The sequence below is a fragment of the Petromyzon marinus genome, chromosome 38 (genome assembly GCF_048934315.1).
Source record: "Petromyzon marinus isolate PM22_M1 ecotype Great Lakes invasive population chromosome 38, UKy_Petmar_22M1.pri1.0, whole genome shotgun sequence".
In the NCBI taxonomy this organism is placed as follows: Eukaryota; Metazoa; Chordata; class Hyperoartia; order Petromyzontiformes; family Petromyzontidae; genus Petromyzon; species Petromyzon marinus.
The window spans coordinates 924,952-948,640 of record NC_133704.1 but is presented as its reverse complement, the minus strand read 5'-3'; the positions used below and the strand labels follow the sequence as shown (position 1 = coordinate 948,640).

The 23,689-nt window shown below is 47.3% G+C and overlaps 1 protein-coding gene across 7 annotated transcripts in view; it reads left to right on the top strand.

Annotated features, from left to right (window-relative positions):
- The window catches only part of LOC116950294 (kinase suppressor of Ras 2-like), a 136,693-nt gene that overhangs the window by 18,524 nt on the left and 94,480 nt on the right, over positions 1-23,689 (top strand). For all 7 annotated transcript variants that reach the window (XM_032968004.2, XM_032968005.2, XM_076072483.1 and 4 more), the window contains one exon: positions 19,488-19,628. In XM_032968004.2, the coding sequence (XP_032823895.1) occupies positions 19,488-19,628 (141 nt within the window). The remainder of the gene's footprint in view (positions 1-19,487; positions 19,629-23,689) is intronic.

Here is a 23,689-nt window from a genome sequence, read left to right as displayed (position 1 = left end):
CCATAGTTGGCTACGTATGGTGTGAAAGAAGTGCAACATGCATACATACATGCTTCTTTGTACACTTAGATTTTATAAATGAGTGGTGGAGAGTCCACGTTCCTTTGGCTCATACAAGTTTCTCCATAAGACAATCCTTGTTGACTTCTCAGAAGGTGGTTCTCATTTTAACTCTCCCGGGAGGTGGCGAATCGAGTTCACTCAGAAGGTTCAGATTATGGGATGGGCGCTGTGGCAGCACACACACAAACAGCAGGTGTGGGCCACAAGTTGGTACAGCTTAAGATTTGTTCATCGCAATTAGGAAAGTCACCACTGTTGAGAGTGTGCAGATGGAAGTAGAGTTTTTGGTTGCATAACGGCGAGCGCAGCTGATGGTTTAAGCACCATTACTGACCCCGCGTGGAGCTGCACCCACAACTGATCAAATGGTCATCGGTGATCTTACCAAGTTTGTGTGATGTATGACACGAAATGAATGAATAACGATGAGCGGGAGCCCTGCCGATGCACTGATAAGTGGCTGGGGCCGTGCATGAGCAGCCGATGTACAAATACCTGGAGCGCTTGCCGTGGCTTTAAACGCGGAGTTGTGCGTGTGTGCGCACGCATACAGTACATACCGCGTGCAGCCAAATAAAGTCACGGTGCCCCATGCTTAACCCTAAGCCAATTCACGGCCTTCCCGAAACAAAGTCTTGGGAGTCGGGGAGGCCTTCCTGGACAAATATAGGACTCTCTGCACTGTGAACCTGGCAACCTGAGATGGATTCCCGGTCATGGCTGTCGTCAGCGGGTGAGCGATATCCGAACCGCTCCTGGCCCCACCACAACCACACTTCGCCAACCCGCACTGACCAGCATGGTGAAGTATGTTTAAAAACAACCCCCTATTATTAACACGGTGTGTAAGAGGTCTATCTGTGGTGCAGTAGTCGGGATAAAAGTGGGTAAACTTGCCCTCTGGTAAGAGTCTGGTTTCCTAGCATGTAAAGTGAGGGGGCTCACATTTACCTGGGTTTACCCTCAACTACGCTTTTGGAGGCTTTCGTCCAGCAGTAGGTTGACAGAAGGCTGCAAAATATTATGGTTTTACTTTGAGCTTATATCATGTAATGAATTTAGCGTTTTGCTTCACAATAATCACTTCTCTGGTGAGGTGGCACCACGGCAAAGCACTCTGCTTGAAATGTGAAGGCCAGGCGCTCAAGTCTCACTGTCGGAAAGTTGAAACCGCTGTTGGGGGTCCAATCAGCCCACCGTCTGTCTCTCTTGGGTAAATAAAACAGGTGGGAAGTTAACGCTCGTCATCCGATTGGGAGATTGGCTTCCACCAATCATCGTAATTATCAATAGCCATGATCAATCTACTGTTGGACAGAGGACATCCCAAGCCGTCACTATCATTACTATTATCATTATTAAGCTGATTTATTCAGGAAAGCTTCACTGAGTGTCAATAATATTTTTCAGGAGGGTCCTGCCAAGTTTTGCAGTCTTGGGGCGATGTTGCTGCTGCTGTGTATGATCCCAATTGAGTATTTAGCAGGGCCTTTTTTCAGCATTGGAATGCCATTTACATTGTATGAGGGAAACCGGAGAGCCTGGAGGAAACCCATGCAGAGCAGAACAGGGGGAGAACATACAAACGTCACACAGAATGGTGCCCGAGTAGGGAATTGAACTCAGGCCCTTCTTGCTGTGAGGCACTACTGTTCCCACTGCTGCCCTGCCACCCTCATAGTGAACAAAGAGTGAATACACATAACTCTGCATAGGAATTGGGAAGAGAATGAGAAATTTAATCGGAGAACACGACTCAAGCACTGATTGAAGACGTCAGAGAAAGCAATGGGAGTTTGAAATTAGCAACATGATTGACAATTCACAAATTGTAGCGCTTTGGGAGAAAGAGATACAATAATGTATGTATATATGTTGAACTTCTTTCGCACCACCGTGAAAGTTAGTGGAGGGATTCTATGCAAAGGATGGTGCCGTGGTGTAATGGATGCCACAATCCAGAGGTCAGTTCCATCTCCTGGCGTGCAATTGAAAGACTTGAAACAATGGCGCAGGTTTCTTATACCTCACCGTCTCGGTCCACCCAGTAGTTTAAATCGGTTCACCACGGTTAGTCGATTAGCAGCTCCGCATGCGGTGGGGTAAAAAAGTGTGAGTGCTCCCGCTTATTCTAAAGCGCCTGGCCAGCAGGATATAGAAGGCCAAATAACCTCCAGAAGGCTTTGTCGGGCTTTCTGGAGATCTCTCTCAAGGGTAGCCCCTTCTGCCAGTGATGGAATTAGTACCGATTTTAAAATCGTATATCCCAGGCAGAAAACCTCCCAGCGGCAGGAGAAGGGAAATTTCCATCCCCGGTGGCGCCGGGGACAGCACTGGGGGATGAGCGCCGCCCACACCCTCGTGCATGTGGAGACGCTCACACTTGGTGATGGTGACGCACGCAGGTGAGTGAGTTTACTGTGGCAGAATCGTAGGAGGAGAGATTCCCCCAGGCCTCTAACCAGTCCCGTATGCGTGTCTCCGCATGCTGGTGCATTTCTACTTGTGTGTGCGAGAGTGTGGGGGAGGAGTTGGTGGTGCGTTAGTTCGCCAACTGTGCTATGAAACCCAGCAACGCGAGTTCAATGATTCCCGGCCACGTCTTAACACCAGTGGAGAGTAATATCTGGGATAGTTCTGGGTCGCTTATGAGTTCCTGATGCGGTGTGTAAACATCGGCGATGGGATGACCAAGGTGGCCGACTGCGGTGCTGATCATACCACTCCCTTGGTTCGCAGTTCAGATCTTGGTCGGTGCTCACTAATAGCACTTGCCCCAACATTCTGTAAGAAAAATACAGGGGGATCTTTGTCTTTGTGAGGAGTACATGTGAGTGGTGCAGAGCCCAGCGCTATAGAGTCCGGCTACCAGGTATACCTTAGCCTGTCTGGGCCTCCCCTAGGTCGACTCAGCTTTAATGGAGCGCCTGGTGCTATGTGTAAAAAGCACGAGAGAGACAAAGGTGGCTGGGCATGGTGTTGACCACCCCCCATCCAGGAGATTCTTGCTGACGTGACAAGTTGTCCGACATGTTTTCATTCATGCCAATAATCGAGTGCATTAGATACTCGTGTCGTGCTCATAGCACGAGGTCATGAACACGAAGGTGTTGCGGTTTCACAGTCTGCAGTGCCCTCACAGTCAGGGGCCATGTTGCTGCGTGTAATCCCAGTTGAGTAATTTGCGGTGTCATTTTTCGAATTTTGACAACTGGCTTCCTCGTACGAATGACCTCACGGGATCTTTAACGTTCACTGTGAGAGCACATGGCTGTCGTGGAATATTGAACGTGTTAATACGCCCGCGGCAATAACCAGGGCGGCCAACTGATTCGAACGGCGAACCTCTGTGACATGTGATATACGGGCCACCGGTGGGCCGCATCACCCCCCTGCTGTAAATAAATGGTTCACGTGCTCTGGCCTCTCACCCAGTGGGTTACGCGGGGTACGTGTCAATACACTGCTGGATGATGGCCTGCCAATGCTGCGTGACTCGTGGGCAGTTTTTTGACCACACCTCAACACCCTGGTCAGGTGGGGGAGCATAGACGTGGGGTGGGTAGAGGACAACAATGGACCTTGCTGAACTTCCCTCGGCTACCCACCTCTTAGCCTCACAGCTCGTAACACCTTTGGTGGTCTCCTATGCAAGCATTATACGGGATCTTTCCTGCTTAGCTTCCGAGATCTGACAAGATCGGGGCGCATTGCAGGAGGTGTGGGTCACAGGCCGCGAGCGGACCGTGCCTGTGAATGTGAAACACTCGGGGTGGTCGTGTCGCCAGTGAGTCAACAAACATCGCGCGGGGACAACTGACAAGATGACTACCTATAATGCGAGTTTCATCGTCATAGTCTGTGTAGATATGAACAAGTGGCCTTCACAGCAACTCAGCGGTGTAGCAAGTGGGATTGTTGCAATGTTCGGGTCCTTAGCGTTCCGTGTTCATGCCCGAGGCTCTACGAAACCAGACGAGGCACGTTTCAGATTCTTAGGGTTTTTGTTAACGTGCGTAACTCGGAGCCAGGCCAAGGCATTTGGAGCAATGCCATGGTTCGGTGTTAAAAAACGCAAAGGTTCCGTAGATCCACACTGAGCCATTATTATTTTTCATAGAAGAAAACAAAAACGCAACACATTCATCAAGAATAATACCGTGAAACGAATGTATGAATAAGGGCCATTGTAAATTTTATTTTAAGCCCACATTGCTATGATTGACAAATGTGTTGAGTCTTTTTGGAAATTGGAGTTAGGCATCACTGCCAAGCAGATATTAGCCCGAGGCTAATAGATCCAGGATTTGGTGTTATTGCACTCTGCTCAAAAGAGCCAAACTGAGGCACCTTCAGATTTCTTTGGGATCACCGAAGTCCCAGGAGAAGCCAGCTTGTATTCTTGTTTTTTTCGGTAAAGTCACATAGAAGGGAAACAATAAAATAATACAAATATAAAACAATAAAATTATCACGACGTTTCGACTGCAACACAAGCAATCATCATCAGGTGTGAAAACCACAACAAGAAAGTCTGAAAAAGGTGGCGTTTTTTTTAACGTTAGCACCACGGATAGCGATTTGACAGTTTGTTCAGATGGACGAGTCCATCTATGTTCGGAAAAGAGGTGGGGGGAGACGAAAAATAATGGATGCGGTCTGAAAGCCACCTTAAGTGTGATCAATCAAGACCTCAAATGGTTTAACAAATCCTTCCAATGATTGCTAAACCAGAATCCATCTTCTCGGTTGAAATTGTCTCTGTGTTTGTATATGTGGATAGCCTCATGAACGAATCTCTCATGGTAGCCAGATGGCTTGCAAAGAACCTCTGTCTAGGAGAAGTCAATGTCATGTGAGCCTACTGAATTATAACAGTGATCTGCCACGGCCGAGTTGTTGGTCCTACCGTGTTTAAGGTCTGCTTTGTGTTCACGAATGCGGTCCGAGACATGTCGTTTGCTTTCTGCAATGTAACTACTACTACAGAGGCAACTTCGTTTGTAGACGCCAGGGTACTATATGTCCAGAATCACATATTTTACAGACGGAACCAGATCACGGATTTTATGTAATGTGTTTAATCGGACCTGGATTTTGTGTTTATTCAAGATTTTGGAGATCTTTTTAGTGACCCCTGCAATGTAGGGTAAAGTGATGGTTTTGAAAGGATCCTCAAGAGGGTCCTTCTTCATGGTTGGAGTGATAGCTTTGCGGATTGTGTAGTCGGAATAACCATTAGCCTTAAGAGCTTGGTGTACGTGCTTGAGTTCACTGGCTATGTATTCCTGGTCGGATATGCATTGGGCTCTATGGTGCAGAGTCTTGATGAGGGAATTCTTCTGGGATGGATGATGGTGGGAATCCGGTTTCAGGTAAGCATCCGTATTTGTAGCTTTCATGTAGACAGAGTGGCTCATTGAACCATCAGGTCTCTTTTTTATTAGGACATCCAAAAAAGGTAGCTTGCCATCTTTTTCGACTTCCATGGTAAATCTGATGGCTGGGTGTATGGAATTGATGTGGTCGAAGAATTGGTCTAGAGCAGGCCGGCCATGTGGCCAGATGACAAAAGTGTCATCCACGTACCTCTTCCATAAGGTTGGGCGCAGAGTGGCAGTCTGGATGGCGTCAGTCTCAAATTTCTCCATGAAAATGTTGGCTACAACTGGAGATAGGGGGGAGCCCATTGGGGTGCTCTCAGTTTGTTTGTAGAAAGTTCTATTCCAAGTGAAGTATGTATTGGTTAAGCAGTGTCTTACCAGGGGGGGTACCTCAGTGTTTAGTCCTTGATGAACCAAGTCTTCAATGATTGCGATGGTGTCAGGTACAGGAACTTTGGTGAATAAGGAAACTACATCAAAACTGACAAGCAGGTCGTCTGGGGACAGGGAAATACCCTTGATTGTCGATACCAAGTGAGTAGAATTTTGTGCAGAGGTGGTTTTTCCAGTGAAAGGCCGCAGGATTTCAGACAGAAAACGAGCCAGTTTGTAGGTGGGGGAGTTGATAGTAGAGACGATGGGACGAAGGGGTGTATCTACTTTATGTATTTTTGGTAAGCCGTATAATCTTGGTCGCCTGGCAGCAGAAGGTTTCAACGAGAACTGTTTGGTTTGATCAATTAATGCGGTTGAATCAGAAATTATTTTGTTGGTTTTTATGACGAGGCTGTTGGTGGGATCTCTTTTTATTAATGTACAACTACCTTCGTCGAGTAATTCTTTAATTTTGTTGTTATATTCTATTTTATCCATGATGACAGTGGCATTGCCCTTGTCGGCTGAGAGGATGACAATGTCATCTCTCACTGAGGTACCCCCCCTGGTAAGACGCTGCTTAACCAATACATACTTCACTTGGAATGGAACTTTCTACAAACAAACTGAGGGCACCCCAATCGGCTCATGGCCGGCCTGCTCTAGACCAATTCTTCGACCACATCAATTCCATACACCCAGCCATCAGATTTACCATGGAAGTCGAAAAAGATGGCAAGCTACCTTTTTTGGATGTCCAAATAAAAAAGAGACCTGATGGTTCAATGAGCCACTCTGTCTACAGGAAAGCTACCCATACGGATGCTTACCTGAAACCGGATTCCCACCACCATCCATCCCAGAAGAATTCCATCATCAAGACTCTGCACCATAGAGCCCAATGCATATCCGACCAGGAACACATAGCCAGTCAACTCAAGCACGTACACCAAGCTCTTAAGGCTAGTGGTTATTCCGACTACACAATCCGCAAAGCTATCACTCCAACCATGAAGAAGGACCCTCTTGAGGATCCTTTCAAAACCATCACTTTACCCTACATTGCGGGGATCACAAAAAAGATCTCCAAAATCTTGAATAAACGCAAGATCCAGGTCCGATTCAACACATTACATAAAATCCGTTATCTGGTTCCGTCTGTAAAAGATGTGATTCCGGACATACAGTACCCTGGCGTTTACAAACTAAGTTTCCTCTGTGGTAGTAGTTATATTGGAGAAACCAAACGACATGTCTCGGACCGCATTCGTGGACACAAAGCAGACCCGAAACACGGTAGGACTAACACCTCAGCCGTGGCAGATCACTGTTATAATTCAGTAGGTTCACATGACATTGACTTCTCCGAGACAGAGGTTCTTCTTCTTTGGTTCTTTCGGTAAAGTCACGTAGAATGAGAATAAAATAATAAATTGATAAAATAAAATAACACAATAAAATTCTCACGACGTTTCGGCCACAACACAAGCGGCCTTCATCAGGTGAAGGGACGAGACTGTTTGGAGGACAGCGCTGGAGCGAAAAAGCCACGCTCAGATCGCGACCTTTAAGCTGTGTGAGAAGAAACAAAGCGCCTTGACAAAGGAATTAGCATAGAATTTAGCATTGAAATAGCTGAGTGATTAGCTTGTGACTGGTCACAGAAATAGCTATGTTAAAGTCAGAGCATACATAGCTATTTCTGTGACCAGTCACAAGCTAATCACTCAGCTATTTCAATGCTAAATTCTATGCTAATTCTTTTGTCAAGGGGTGCCTCTGTGGATGTGTATGCTTTAACTTTAACATAGCCATTTCTGTGACCAGTCACAAGCTAATCACTCAGCTATTTCAATGCTAAATTCTATGCTAATTCCTTTGTCAAGGCGCTTTGTTTCTTCTCACACAGCTTAAAGGTCGTGATCTGAGCGTGGCTTTTTCGCTCCAGCGCTGTCCTCCAGACAGTCTCGTCCCTTCACCTGATGAAGGCCGCTTGTGTTGTGGCCGAACGTCGTGATAATTTTATTGTGTTATTTTATTTTATCAATTTATTATTTTATTCTCATTCTACGTGACTTTACCGAAAGAACCAAAGAAGATGAATCCTTGCAGTCACGAAAGCTTTAAATCGAAACAGAGGTTCTTTGCAAGCCATCTGGCTACCATGAGAGATTCGTTCATGAGGCTATCCACATATACAAACACAGAGACAATTTCAACCGAGAAGATGGATTCCGGCTTAGCAATCATTGGAAGGATTTGATAAACCATTTCGGGTCTTAATTGATTGATCACGCATAAGGTGGCTTTCCGACCGCATCCATTTCGTCTCCCCCCTCCTCTTTTCCGAACATAGATGGACTCGTCCATCTGAACAAACTGTCAAATCGCTATCCGTGGTGCTAACGTTAAAAAAACGCCACTTTTTTCAAATTTTCTTCTTGTGGTTTTCACACCTGATGATGATAGCTTGTGTTGCAGTCGAAACGTCGTGAGAATTTTATTGTTTTAGATTTTTATTATTATATTGTTTCCTTTCAACGTGACTTTACCGAAAGAACCAAGAATATGAATCTCTGCAGTCACGGAAGCTTTAAATCAAAATTTAAGCCAGCTTGTGTTGTGGAATGGCTGTGGCTAGCGAGCCAGTTAAACGAGGACATTAACTTGTGAGACAATAATGAGGAACGAAGGCACTGAGAACTGATTAACAAAGACAGAGAACCGGTGGCCACTCACACAGCAGCTCGCATTAGCCGCACACAAAGCTCGTGATGGTGGTGATAATCTGGGCAGATTAACCCGCACAAAAAGTGGACAGTGAACCACTGATACTGTCAAAGGGTGAATTACACACGCAGGGCTCAAGAGCCAGGGTCGGCTCGGGATCTGGGGTTGCGTGGTAGGGCGAGGGGGCCTGGCACGACAAGGCTGCCGTGCCTGCTCATCCACGCGGCTGCGGCTATACTTAGAGTTTGGACAATGCAGCAGCGGGTTGCCTCTTTGACTCACGCTGTCAGAGCCACAGTTTCACTCCCCCACCCCCCTCACTCTCCACCCATACTCTCTGTGTCCGCATCAAAGCGTGCCTAATACGTGTTGGGTCGAAGGTTTTCAAAATGCACCCAAGTCGTTGCATCAGTGCCAGACCACACCATGTCCGTGTACTCATTTTAAAAAGTATATATAAATATTGACAAAATGTCCTGATTGCGGTCTTGGTGTCACGCTATTAGATGAAGTTATATAATGGCCCACAGAAGCGGATACCACAAAGCTACTTTTGAGTGACCACTGGTCCACACAATAAGAGGCGGGGGTTTCCCCACTCACTCTGCCACTTCAGAGTGATATTTACCACATTACAGTGTAACCAATGTGGTTTTCAGAGCTGTTAGCTAATTATGTGCAGAAACAAAAATTGAATGTGATGGGTTTTTTTTGTGCAGTCATTGGTAACTTTCCTGAGACCATCAACTCACTTCCCTTGAGAACCCACTTTTAATTACGGGAGGTCGCCAGGGTTCTAACCCAGGATCTTAGCGGTGCCAGCTCAGCGGCCCACGTACCCACTTTAAACGTGTGCTTAATCACCCGGCTGATTGGCCACGGTGGCAGGGCTCGTGAGTCACAGTCGGAAGGTCGTGAGTTCAAATTCTAGCACAGAGCCGACTGGGATCAATATCATCTCACTGGGGTCAATAAAATTAGTACTGCTCTTTCGCATGACACCAGTGATAGCCTATGTGGGGGGGGGGGGGGAGGTTGGCTCATGCCATAAGAATATGGAAATTTCACCAAAATGAATATTCATTCTCAGCTGCCAGCACATTTTCCATGTGCACCCAGAGTCAATGCCAATGGGTGTACGCAGTCTCCAAAAAGTAGAGACGTGGGCACCCATCGCACGTTGTCATGGGGTTCAGCGAATTAATGAATAATGCCACTGGCACATTTTCATAGTACACCCCAAAATGGGCCTTCAGTTCCTACTTGTGCATTTATATGAAAGTATACCCAGGAAATGGACACACAGGAGGGGCAAGGGATGGAGTCCAAGAGGATAGATGGGGCAGGTCTTTGCTCGCTCCTTGAAAAGTGCGACCACGCCACCCACATGGGGCGCCGCTGACTCACGCCATCGCCGTCGAAGATTGTGTTGCATTTTTCTCGGGGGGGGGGGGGAATTTCTGTGACTAACGGACTTGTAGCGATTAAAATCACTGCCCAAACGGAAATGGAGAGAGTCGGCTCTGAGCCAACTGTCAAACAAGGAGAGCTGGAGTTCATCAGTAGATCCGGCAAACGAAACATTAATCTTACACGCCCCAGTGATGGGATGGGAAAGCGTTGTTGGCAGCCAAGGAAGACTTGGATATTCAGGGTAAACCAGACTGCACAAACATACATCACAGCCAGATATTTACATAATATACATACCGAGAGATACAAGGGGTGATATTCATGGTCTGATGCACAAGGACCTTGGCAGCCCCAAAAGGAAAATCTGAATATTAAAAAATAATATTTCACAACGGCTTGAGTCACTGTGGTTTCATTTGTATTCCGGTTTATCTCTTTAACAGCCCTTGATCAGTCCACTGCTGGATGAAGGCCTCCCCACGCCATGTCAGATGTGAGGTTTGTTTGATCATGCTTCACCAATCTGGTTAGTGCCGGTTGGTGATGCCTGTGACCGGGAATGAAACTCGGGTTGCCGGGTTTATAGCGCATCTCGTTGACCGCTGCGTCACTGCTCCAATATAGTTTAACAAGTTGTAGGCTTTCACGACCAATATCAACCATAATAGAGGTTTCTTGGGTTAGATCGCGTAAATATATAAATGCGTTCTTAAACCCGCCACCACCCGACACAACCGACTAGTCGTACTTAGATTGTAAATGTTTAGGCTTGGTTCTCCAACACACTGGTGTGCTGTGATAGTGACGAATTGGCACGTTCTGTTTCTGTGACAATCCTTACTGGTTGGCTCTGTCGGGTGGTGGCGGATTTAACGACACATTTATATATTTACACAATCTGCTCCAATATACTCGGTAGGCCATGCAAGTTTATGTTGATCCACGGGATTGATCATGAGATAATATTAGATGTGCTGAGTTATTTCACGAAACCTTACAACTCTGTTACAAGATCTAGTGTAGGCAGCGTGACGTGATCCTGCACCCCCAATAATGGGGAATCCGTTAGTTCCTGCCTGGGCTGCCTTACACCGTACAAGAGTAGATCCTGCAAAATAATAAAATAGTTGCGGCTCTCACGAAAAGGAAAAGTTAAAATGTTGGTTAGCTGGCCGATATGTAAATGCCTTTTTTAATGAACACCAACAGCACAGCAGCGTTTTTATGTATTTATCAGCCTATAGAATTGGCCAGAAAAGTTATAAATGGTTTCTGTTGCAGATGAATCTTTACCAAGAACTAATATACTTCCATCCCTCCACCCCGGAGGGATGAATTGATCACAGACTGGGATTTTAACTTTTACCCGCTTCAGATTGCGAACCACGCGTTCTGACTACTGTACCGTGCAATATAAACCATTTCCATTTGCAGTCTCTGTACAGGAAAGCCTCAGCGAGGACCAGGAATCTTATTTTAGGAGGGTCCTGCCAGGTTTTCACAGAAGGAGATGATTCAGACATTTTTGGGTATTTTTTCTTATTTGCCAAATTTAGACCATGACTCCTGCACACCGTGGCCCTTGAATGCTGTCATATGATCTTTAACATCCCCTGTGAAGCAGACGGAGCATTGCATTGTTCAGGTCAATGCACACACCGCAGTATTAATCAGGGTGGCCGCTCGATTCGAATTGCGAACTTCTGCAACTAGCGACGAGCGCGCCACTATTCGGCCGCCGCGTTTGCTGTGTTCTGACAAGTGGAGTTATGGTTAGTGAGCTGTTGTTGGGCCACCCGTTCTGACAAGCGGATTGATGGTTAGTGAGCTGTTGTTGAGTTACCCATTCTGACAAGTGGAGTGATGGTTAGTGAGCTGCTGTTGGACCACCCGTTCTGACAAGTGGAGTGATTTTTAGTGAGCTGTTGTTAGACCACCCGTTCTGACAAGTGGAGTGATGGTTAGTGAGCTGTTGTTAGACCACCTGTTCTGACAAGTGGAGTGATTTTTAGTGAACTGCTGTTGGACCACCCGTTCTGACAAGTGGAGCGGTGGTTAGTGAGCAGCTGTTGGGGCCACCCGTTCTGACGAGTGGAGCGATGGTTAGTGAGCTGTTGTAAGACCACCCGTTCTGACAAGCGGAGCGGTGGTTAGTGAGCTGTTGTTAGACCACCCGTTCTGACAAGCGGAGCGGTGGTTAGTGAGCTGTTGTTAGACCACCCGTTCTGACGAGTGGAGCGATGGTTAGTGAGCTGTTGTAAGACCACCCGTTCTGACAAGCGGAGCGGTGGTTAGTGAGCTGTTGTTAGACCACCCGTTCTGACAAGCGGAGCGGTGGTTAGTGAGCTGTTGTTAGACCACCCGTTCTGACAAGTGGAGTGATGGTTAGTGAGCTGTTGTTAGACCACCCGTTCTGACAAGTGGAGTGATTTTTAGTGAACTGCTGTTGGACCACCCGTTCTGACAAGTGGAGCGGTGGTTAGTGAGCAGCTGTTGGGGCCACCCGTTCTGGCAAGCGGAGCGGTGGTTAGTGAGCTGTTGTTAGACCACCCGTTCTGACAAGCGGAGCGGTGGTTAGTGAGCTGTTGTTAGACCACCTGTTCTGACAAGCGGAGCGGTGGTTAGTGAGCTGTTGTTAGACCACCTGTTCTGACAAGCGGAGCGATGGTTAGTGAGCTGTTGTTAGACAACCCGTTCCGACAAGCGGAGCGGTGGTTAGTGAGCTGTTGTTAGACCACCCGTTCTGACAAGCGGAGTGGTGGTTAGTGAACTGTTAAATTTCGATTTAAAGATTTCGTGACTGCAAGGATTAATCTTCTTTGGTTCTTTCGGTAAAGTCACGTAGAATAAGAATAAAATAATAAATTGATAAAATAAAATAACACAATAAAATTCTCACGACGTTTCGGCCACAACACAAGCGGCCTTCATCAGGTGAAGGGACGAGACTGTCTGGAGGACAGCGCTGGAGCGAACACAGCCAAGCTCAGACCGTGAACTTTAAGCTGTGCGAGAAGAAACAGAGCGCCTTGATAAAGGAATTACCATAGAATTTAGCATTGAAATAGCTGAGTGATTAGCTTGTGACTGGTCACAGAAATGGCTATGTTAAAGTCAAAGCATACACATCAGCAGAGGCACCCCTTGACAAAGGAATTCGCATAGAATTTAGCATTGAAATAGTTGAGTGATTAGCTTGTGACTGGTCACAGAAATTGCTATGTTAAAGTCAAAGCATGCACATCCACAGAATAAATGTATTCATATTCTTAGTTATTTCGGTAAAGTCACGTTGAAGGGAAACAACTAAATAATAAAATATATAAAACAATAAAAAAGAATAAATGTACTCAATATATTCTTCAATAAGCTGAGCTATTAACAGTAACTGTGTATACACTACACTATATAATGAATACTATATAGTAAACCAATTAAAAAACTAAAATATAAATTACCTCAATGTTATCAATAAACTCTATATATTCTCCAATCAGCTAAGCTACCAACAATAAGTCGTTATATATCACAATGCTATATGGCGAAAAAATGGGTGGATTCTTACCCTCAACTTTTAGCACCACGGATAGCTACGAGCCCCGTTCAGACGGAAGAGTTCATCCATGGTCGGAACGGAGGAGGGGGAGAGAGACAGCTGCGAGGCGCTGTTATACTCCATGTTGTAAACCATACCATTAACCGTGGTGTGAGAGGTATTAAGAGTCAATGCCAGCGAAAGAGCTGCGGTCAGAAGGTCATCGTAAAATACAATGAATTAAGAACGGAAATGGTTTAAAACATCTTTCCAATGGTTACTAAGCCAGAATCCATCTTCTCGGTTGAAATTGTCTCTGTGCTTGTATATGTGAATGGCCTCATGAACGAATCTCTCATGGTAGCCAGTTGGTTTGCAAAGAACCTCCGTCTTGGAGAAGTCAATGTCATGTGAGCCCACTGAATTATAACAGTGATCTGCCACGGCAGAGGAGTTCCTTCTACCGTGTTTCAAGTCTGCTTTATGTTCGCGGATGCGGTCCGAGATATGTCGTTTGGTTTCTCCAATGTAGCTACTACCACAGAGGCACTTTAATTTGTAAACGCCCGGGTACTGTATGTCTGGAACAGCATCTTTTACAGATGGAACCAGATCACGGATTTTATGTACCGTGTTGAATCGGACCTGGATCTTGTGTTTATTCAGGATTTTGGAGATCTTTTAGTGACTCCTGCAATGTAGGGTAAGGTGATGGTTTTGAGTGGCTCCACAAGAGGATCCTTCTTCATGACTGGAGTGATGGCTTTGCGGATTGTGTAGTCGGAGTAACCATTAGCCCTGAGAGCCTGGTGTATGTGCTTGAGTTCACTGGTAATGTGTTCCTGGTCGGAAATGCATTGGGCTCTATGGTATAGAGTCTTGATGAGGGAGTTCTTCTGGGATGGTTGGTGGTGGGAATCTGGTTCAAGTAAACATCTGTATGGATAGCTTTCCTATAGACAGAGTGGCTCATTGAACCATCATGTCTCCTTTTAATTATGACATCCAAAAAGGGTAGTTTGCCATCTTTTTCGACCTCCATGGTAAATCTGTTGGCTGGGTGTATGGAATTGATGTGGTCGCGGAATTGGTCTAGAGCAGGCTGGCCATGTGGCCAGATGACAAAAGTGTCATCCACGTACCTCTTCCATAAAGTTGGGCGTAGAGTGGCAGTCTGGATGGCGTCAGTTTCAAATTTTTCCATGAATACGTTGGCTACAACCGGAGATAGGGGGGAGCCCATTGGGGTGCCCTCAGTTTGTTTGTAGAAGTTCTATTACAGGAACACATAGGCAGTGAACTCAAGCACGTACACCAAGCTCTTAAGGCTAATGGTTACTGCGACTATACAATCTGCAAAGCTATCACTCAAACCATGAAGAAGGACCCTCTTGAGGAGCCTTTCAAAACCATCACTTTACCCTACATTGCGTGGATCACAAAAAAGATCTCCAAAATCTTGAATAAACACAAGATCCAGGTCCGATGCAACACATTACATTAAATCCGTGTTCTGGTTCCGTCTGTAAAAGATGTGATTCCGGACATACAGTACCCTGGTGTCTACAAACTAAGTTGCCTCTGTGGTTGTAGTTACATTGGAGAAACCAAACGACAAGTCTCGGACCGCATTCGTGAACACAAAGCAGACCTTAAACATGGTAGGACCAACACCTCGGCCGTGGCAGATCACTGTTATAATTCAGTAGGCTCACATGACATTGACTTGAGAAGATGGATTCTGGCTTAGCAATCATTGGAAGGATTTGATAAACCATTTCGGGTCTTAATTGATTGTTCACGCTTACGGTGGCTTTCAGACAGCATACATTAATTTTTCGTCTCCCCCCTCCTCTTTTCCGAATGTAGATGGACTCGTCTATCTAAACAAACTGTCAAATCGCTATCCGTGGCCCTAACGTTTAAAAATAAATAAATACAAACCACCACTTCTTTCAAATGTTCTAGCCGTTGGTTTTCACACCTGATGATGACTGCTTGTGTTGCAGTCGAAACGTCGTGAGAATTTTATCGTGTTATATATATTTTATTATTTTATTGTTTCCCTTCAACGTGACTTTACCGAAAGAACCAAGAATATGAATCACTGCAGTCACGAAAACTTTAAATCAAAATGGTAACACCTGTTTTATTGCCAGAAAGGGTAAAACCTATTCCTAACTCCCCCATTACTGACACAGTGGTGTAGGCGGTCTGCATCCTTCAACGGTTTCACGCAGGGGCTGTGGCTTTAAACTAAAATCAAAACAATTGCTCCCTCGGAGACTTTCGTTATGAACGGACGCGAAAGATTCGGTGGCTTGCACTGACTTTGCTGGTGTCGGCGTGGCCTGGCCTGGCCTGACTGGAAAAACACCGGCGGTTACGTGCTGCTACTGCTGCTGTCGTTGTGTAACCACGCAGATGCGGAGAACCACGCCTGTGGGTCTGATGACTTTTTGCCGCTGTATGGTTGCAAGAAATAACTCTCGCTTGAGGTGACCGGGGCGGCTCCGAGGGCACTGGGGCGCTGAGTTTGCACTGCTGAGATCCTGGGTTTGAATCCGGATATCGGCCTCCCGTGATTAAAACTGGGATTCTCAAACATCGGGTTTGTCGTTCTCTTCCCGGTCACCAATGGACTGCGCACGGGGGGAAAAAACCCATCAAAATAATGTTGGTTTCCAATGAATTTGGCAAAATTCCAGCTCTGATAATTAGGTTTGACTACCATGCGAACAACACCACCCTCGCTTAACAGAGCGTGTTGTGGGAAAGTAATTTGAAACGAGTTGTAACTATACGCAGCAATCCTCGTCCCAACTCTGAAACTATTGCACACCGTCACTGTGAAACACAGCAGCAGCACCTTTGTGGTGAAGGCCTTGCGCTATAAGAGTGCCGAGAACACTGAACGTGCTAAACTACGATTGATAATTATAAATAAAGTCCGATTGAAGTATGTATATATGTTGAACTTCTTTCGCACCGTACACACCCAACCACGCTAATCGGAGGTGCAGGGAAGGGACAACAAACCATGCAACCATGGGGAGAACATGCAAACTCCAAATATACAGGCGTCAAGATTGGGATCGAAGCCATGACCTCCTGTATACCAAGCGAAGTAGTTAACATCTCGCCACCGTGGAGTCAAACTGGGGAAGTGAGAAATAATGCAACAATATGACTCTGAAGTGTGTGGCGTCCTTGCTGGAGCTTGTGGAGGTTGTGACCATTACTTCACATTCCGCAGCTCGTTAAAAACATCTCAATGAGTGCACAACTCAGGGCGGTCCATAATGGCCGTGTTGGAGGCGCATCGAGCAAGCATCGCCAGCATCACACCGCGGCGACACGGGCGGGGTTTTGGGTGACTTGGTCGGAGGAAAATACATTTGGGATGCCTTGACTTAGTTCGGTACAACCTTAAGGGATTCATCTCATTCATTATCTGAAACCCAGTGTGCCTTTCTGTTCCGTAAATGCGCTCTGCATCCGGGTAGATGACACTGTGGGTAAAACACGCAACCCACCATCAGAAGAAGTTCAAATCTTGGTCTGGGATCAACCCTGCCCATCATGTCTCCGGGGTCAATAAAATTAGTACTGCATTGTGGGAAGTCGTCAGTAGCTGGTTTATGAAGGGACTGGCCCTGCCATAGTAATCTATAATGGGCACCATTGGCTCAGTGCTGCCAATTAAGATGAGCACTACACCCCTCTTGCTTCATTGAGCTAACGACTGTGCCACTGCTCCCAACAAAAGACAAATATCCCCTGTACAGCCTTTAACGGATTGTTGGGGCAAGTGCTGTTAGCGAGCACCTATGAAGGCTGGCACAGCACCACGCCCGGCCGCCTTTGTCTCCCCAGTGGCGATGTTTACACACTGCACCAGGCACTGATTTGAAGCTAAGTCGACCTATGGAAGGCCCAGAACAGGTTCAGATACTCGTCATTGGTGTTGGCCGTGAGTGGGAACCGAACTTGGGTCGCCAGGTTCATAGCGCAGCGCACTGACCACTACACCGTGTATGTACGTTGAACTTCTTTTCGCACGTAGCCAACCATGCTAATTGGAAGTGGGGGGAAGGACAACAAAATATACACACTACCGCTCACCACAAAGATCAAAGATCCCCCTTACAGCCCCAAACCACTCACCACACACACACTTACAAACACCCAGCAGGGCCACCTTCAGGCTGCCGGCAGCTTCAACTTTGGAGCGAATCCTTGTTTCCGTCTCGTCGTTTGTCCTGTACGCTAATGGGTGTCATTTAAACCTTTGCTCAGCGGGAGGTCACCTACGGTCTGGATCGCCCTCCCCCCTGCCCTCTGTGCTGTCGACTCCCTGCCCCTGTTCAAGTCTGGGCTCAAGGCCTTACTGTTTTCCTCAGCCTCTGACCTTCTGCCTCTCTCTCTGCCCAGTAAACATGGCCACTGTTTCTGTGCCGCTTCTTGAGATTAAGTTGCTGTTAGACTCCGTTTTATAAATGCACACCGCATTTTATTGGCATCGGGTCATGTGACGATACATATCCATTGTGAACTCTGTATTGTGACATCACATCAGAACGGTTGCTGAAGAGCCTCTTATAGAACTACTTCGGAGGTCAATTCTATACGGCTTCCAATCCACGTTCGGGACACAGATTTTAAATGCCCCGCAAATTGTATCTGTCACGAATGAAGGCACAAAGCAAATGCAGTAAGCCGCGGTAATGTTAGACTCCGTTTTATAAATGCACACCGCATTTTATTGGCATCGGGTCATGTGACGATACATATCCATTGTGAACTCTGTATTGTGACATCACATCAGAACGGTTGCTGAAGAGCCTCTTATAGAACTACTTCGGAGGTCAATTCTATACGGCTTCCAATCCACGTTCGGGACACAGATTTTAAATGCCCCGCAAATTGTATCTGTCACGAATGAAGGCACAAAGCAAATGCAGTAAGCCGCGGTAATTCTTATACAGTTAGTGACTACGCTGAGATCATTAACTCGCTACACCCACACGCACGGTTGTATCACAGGAGGGTGGGGAGGGCGCCAATCACGAACTCAAACTCAGAAACCTCAGCGGTGCCAAACCAGCGCTGCCCGTGCGGTCGTCCTGATCTCCCTGAGCTCGTCACAAGAACTCAACGCATTCACCGAGACCGATATGGCCCTGAGAGGACATTTAGTGAAAGGTGACATTTCGAGCATTGTCCGTTCATCCTACATCAATGCGCTATGAAGAAGGGCCGCTGCCCGAAACATCGGCAATATGTATAATTATTTCAGGGCCACGGTGTTTTTGTCTGTCGTTTGCCCACTGCTGGCGACGCAGCCGGTGACGTGCGCATTTCATTTGACTCGTCAAGTGTGCGCAACAAGGCTGGGCCTCTCTTCATCGCGCGCACTCTCACAAGCTCATTCACACTCCTCTGAGCAAACACAGCCATGCAACCAACCCATACACACCTCGGGGCCTGCCCTCACTCCCTGCACAGCTCAGCCCTGCCCTACCCTGCCCTGCCCCACTCCGCCCAGGTCTCAAGTCCCCACTCGCACAGCCACAGAGCCACCTTTACCCTCCCCGCTGCACGTGCCCGGGCATGCAGGCCCCGCACATGCTGTGTGCGGTGGTGTGTGTGTGCACGTGTGTGTGTGTGGGAGCGGTAGTGTAGCGGTTAGCGCACCGCGCTATGAACCCGGTGACCCGAGTTCAATTCCCTTTCATGGCCAACACCATTGACGGTCCTGGGCCTCCCCTAGGTCGACTGAGCCTCAAATGAGTACCTGGTGCGATGTGTAGACATCGCCACTAGGGAGACAAAGGCGGCCAGGCAAGGTTCTGGCCACCCACCCCCTCGCGTGCCGTGCTAGCCTTCATAGATGCTACTCGCTAACGGCACCCGTCCCAAAAGTCTGTCGAGGCTATATCTCTGTCTTTTGTGCGTGCGTGTGTGTGGCATCCGTCCGTGTGCAGGGAAAGCTGGTGTGCTACTTCAGCCAACAGCTGACCTACGCGAGCCGTGTGCCCCGCGAGGAGCGCCGCTCTGGCCCACAAGGCTACCCACGGCTCGGACACTGGCTGCGGCTCGTCGGCCTACAGCTTCCCATGGCACAGGTGACTGACTCTTGCGTGGGTGGAGAGCCTCGCGCCCCCGCCCACCGCCCCCCCACGTGGCGTCCGCTTTCTCTGGGAGGTTTGCTGGAGCCCATGCTGCCGCTTTCACGTAACCAGGTGTGGTGATTGACGGAAGGATCCAACAAAAAAACTCAACTAAACAATTTTTTTGCTTTACCAGGTAAGGCCCACTGAGCTATGTAGCTCTTTTTCAGAAGCGACAAATGATAGCCCAACGAAGTGGCTTATCACGTGGAAATTTATAGCAGCAGCCAAATACTATAAACGCGTGTTGATTTTAACTGTGCAGGGAAAAACCAGAGGACCCAGAGAAAAATCAACACGACCACAGGGAGAACATGCAAACTCCAAATATACAACAGGCGTCAGGTTTCGGGATTGAACCCACGACCTCTGCCATACCAGGCGATGTTGTCAACATCTTGCCACCGTGCCGAAAGATCGTTGGCCATGATCTATCCACCACTGGATGAAGGTCTTTCCGAGTTGTCGGCATCTCTCACGGCCTCGCGATGCCACGTGTCTCGCTCCTACGTGCGAACCGATCTCATCGCTCCGTCTCCGTGGCGGACGTTCCCTAGAGGGGTCGTTGTTCTTTTGCGTGTTCCCTACTTTCAGCCGCCCGTCAGCCGGCGTGTCGTGGAAGCGATGCTGGCGGTTGCAGTGGGCACCCGCTGTAGCCGTGGTGTTTGAATCTGCATCACAGGGTGAATTTCCCCTGTGTTGTCGCGACACCAGATAGCTGCCAGAGCGCCCTCTAGTGGTGACGCTGTTGAGTCACGATTGCCTCACGAATGACAGCGTTGGTGTTAATCGTGCGTTTGTTTATTAATCCAACCAGCATGGGGATTGGCAGAGAGCTGACAAATTATCATACAGAACCGTACTGACGTCATCGCCTGCAGTGGTTTATTTCCCAGGCTGTCGCCTGGGAAATAAAATGCAGACCGTGCAAAATTGCATTTCAGATATTTTCCCCCCAGGGGCAAGGGTGGGGAGCATTCTAAAAATGCCACCAACAGCACCAGGTGGCACGGGTGGTAGTGGCGGCAGTGCTGACTCTCGCGCTTCACAGCCAGAAGGACCCGGGTTCGGTTCCCGGCTCGGGTGCCTTTCTCCGCGGAGTTTGTATGTTCTCCCCCCTGTTCTGCCATGGGTTTCCTCTTGAGTTTTCCAGTGTTCTGCCATGGCTGGTGACAACACACAATGTCACTGATGTTGGCCAAATATCCCAACATTGAAAAAAATACCTGTAATTTATTCAATTTGGATTACACATAGCAGCAACTGGGCAAGACCCTCCTTCAAACGACTTGAGGGTCAGAACGGCTTTCCTGGGTACACTATTGCAATTATAATAATTCAACTTTAGTCGAGTTCTTTCCCCTGGCTGCCATGCAATCGGCCACCAATGGGTGATCTTCAGGGCTAGGGTCACGATATTTTTAAATTAACTACTCAAATTATTATTACCAAGGAAAACCACACCAAGTGTGAAGAAGCCAACACCTATTAGGTTTTCAGCAATGGGGAGAAAACCAGAAAACCTGAAAGGAAACCCATGCAGAACAGGGGGAGAACGTACAGACTCCACACGTACACACTCCCCACATACACACTTCAAACGTACACACTCCACACGTACACACTCCACATGTACACACTCCACACGTACACACTCCACATGTACACACTCCCCACATACACACTTCAAACGTACACACTCCACACGTACACACTCCACATGTACACACTCCACATGTACACACTCCACACGTACACACTCCACACGGCAAGGCGCCCGAGTCGGTAATCGAACCCAGGCACCTTTCTGAGGCGCGAGAATCAGCACCGTCGTCACTGCCACCCGTGCCACCTGGTGCTGTTGGTGGCACTTTCAGAGACCCCCCCACCCTTGCCTCCTGGGGGCGAAATATGTGAAATGTAATTTTGCACAACCTGCATTTTCTTTCCCAGGCGACAGCCTATGTCGTCTACCACTGCAGGCGATGACGTCAGTACGGTTCTGTAAAATCTTTGTCAACCCTTTGGGTAAATGGATGGCCAGGTAGGTCGGTGGATATCAAGTTAGCAAGGGAAGTAGGATGGTAGTTGCATGGGTAAGCACACAGGCAGCTGATTAAAGTGGTGACTAGGTCGATAAGTAGGTAGGTGGTGGGTAGGTAGGTGGGTTGATAGGTAGGTGGGTAGGTAGGTGGGTGGGTCAGTGGGTAGATGGGTGGGTAAGTAGTTGGGTAGGTAGGTGGGTCAGTAGGTAAATCGGTAGATAAGTGAGTAGTTGGTTAGGCAGGTGGCTGGGTAGGTACAGTGAGGGAAAAAAGTATTTGATCCCCTGCTGATTTTGTATGTTTGCCCACTGACAAAGAAATGATCAGTCTATAATTTTAATGGTAGGTTTATTTGAACAGTGAGACAGAATAACAACAACAAAATCCAGAAAAACGCATGTCAAAAATGTTATAAATTGATTTGCATTTTAATGATGGAAATAAGTATTTAACCGCTCTGCAAAACATGACTTAGTACTTGGTGGCAAAACCCTTGTTGGCAATCACAGAGGTCAGACGTTTCTTGTAGTTGGCGACCAGGTTTGCACACATCTCAGCAGGGATTTTGTCCCACTCCTCTTTGCAGATCTTCTCCAAGTCATTAAGGTTTCGAGGCTGACATTTGGCAACTCGAACCTTCAGCTCCCTCCACAGATTTTCTATGGGATCAAGGTCTGGAGACTGGCTAGGCCACTCCAGGACCTTAATGTGCTTCTTCTTGAGCCACTCCTTTGTTGCCTTGGCCGTGTGTTTTGGGTCATTGTCATGCTGGAATACCCATTCACGACCCATTTTCAATGCCCTGGCTGAGAGAAGGAGGTTCTCACCCAAAATTTGACGGCACATGGCCCCGTCCATCGTCCCTTTGATGCGGTGAAGTTGTCCTGTTCCCTTAGCAGAAAAACACCCCCAAAGCATAATGTTTTCACCTCCATATTTGACGGTGGGGATGGTGTTCTTGGGGTCATAGGCAGCATTCCTCCTCCTTCAAACACGGCGAGTTGAGTTGATGCCAAAGAGCTCCATTTTGGTCTCATCTGACCACAACACTTTCACCCAGTTGTCCTCTGAATCATTCAGATGTTCATTGGCAAACTTCAGACGGACATGTATATGTGCTTTCTTGAGCAGGGGGACCTTGCGGGCGCTGCAGGATTTCAGTCCTTCACGGTGTAGTATGTTACCAATTGTTTTCTTGGTGACTATGGTCCCAGCTGCCTTGAGAACATTGACAAGATCCTCCCGTGTAGTTATGGGCTGATTCCTCACCATTCTCATGATCATTGCAACTCCACGAGGTGAGATCTTGCATGGAGCCCCAGGCCAAGGGAGATTGACAGTTCTTTTGTGTTTCTTCCATTTGCGAATAATCACACCAACTGTTGTCACCTTCTCACCAAGCTGCTAGGCAATGGTCTTGTGTACAATCTTGTCCCTGACATCCTTGGAGAGCTCTTTGGTCTTGGCCATGGTAGAGAGTTTGGAATCTGATTGATTGATTGCTTCTGTGGACAGGTGTCTTTTATACAGGTAACAAGCTGAGATTAGGAGCACTCCCTTTAAGAGTGTGCGCCTAATCTCAGCTCGTTACCTGTATAAAAGACACCTGGGAGCCAGAAATCTTTCTGATTGAGAGCGGGTCATATACTTATTTCCCTCATTAAATGCAAATCAATTGATAACATTTTTGACATGCGTTTTTCTGAATTTTTTTGTAGTTATTCTGTCTCTCACTGTTCCAATAAACCTACCATTAAAACTATAGACTGATAATTTCTTTGTCAGTGGGCAAACGTACAAAATCAGCAGGGGATCAAATCCTTTTTTCCCTCACTGTAAGTGACGAGGTAGGTAGCAAGGTAGGTAGGTGGATGGGTAGGTGGGTAAGTGTGTGGGTAGGTGAGTGGATAAGTGGGTAGGTAGGTAGGTAGGGAGGTTATAAAAATGTAGGACATATTTGATACAGGAGTG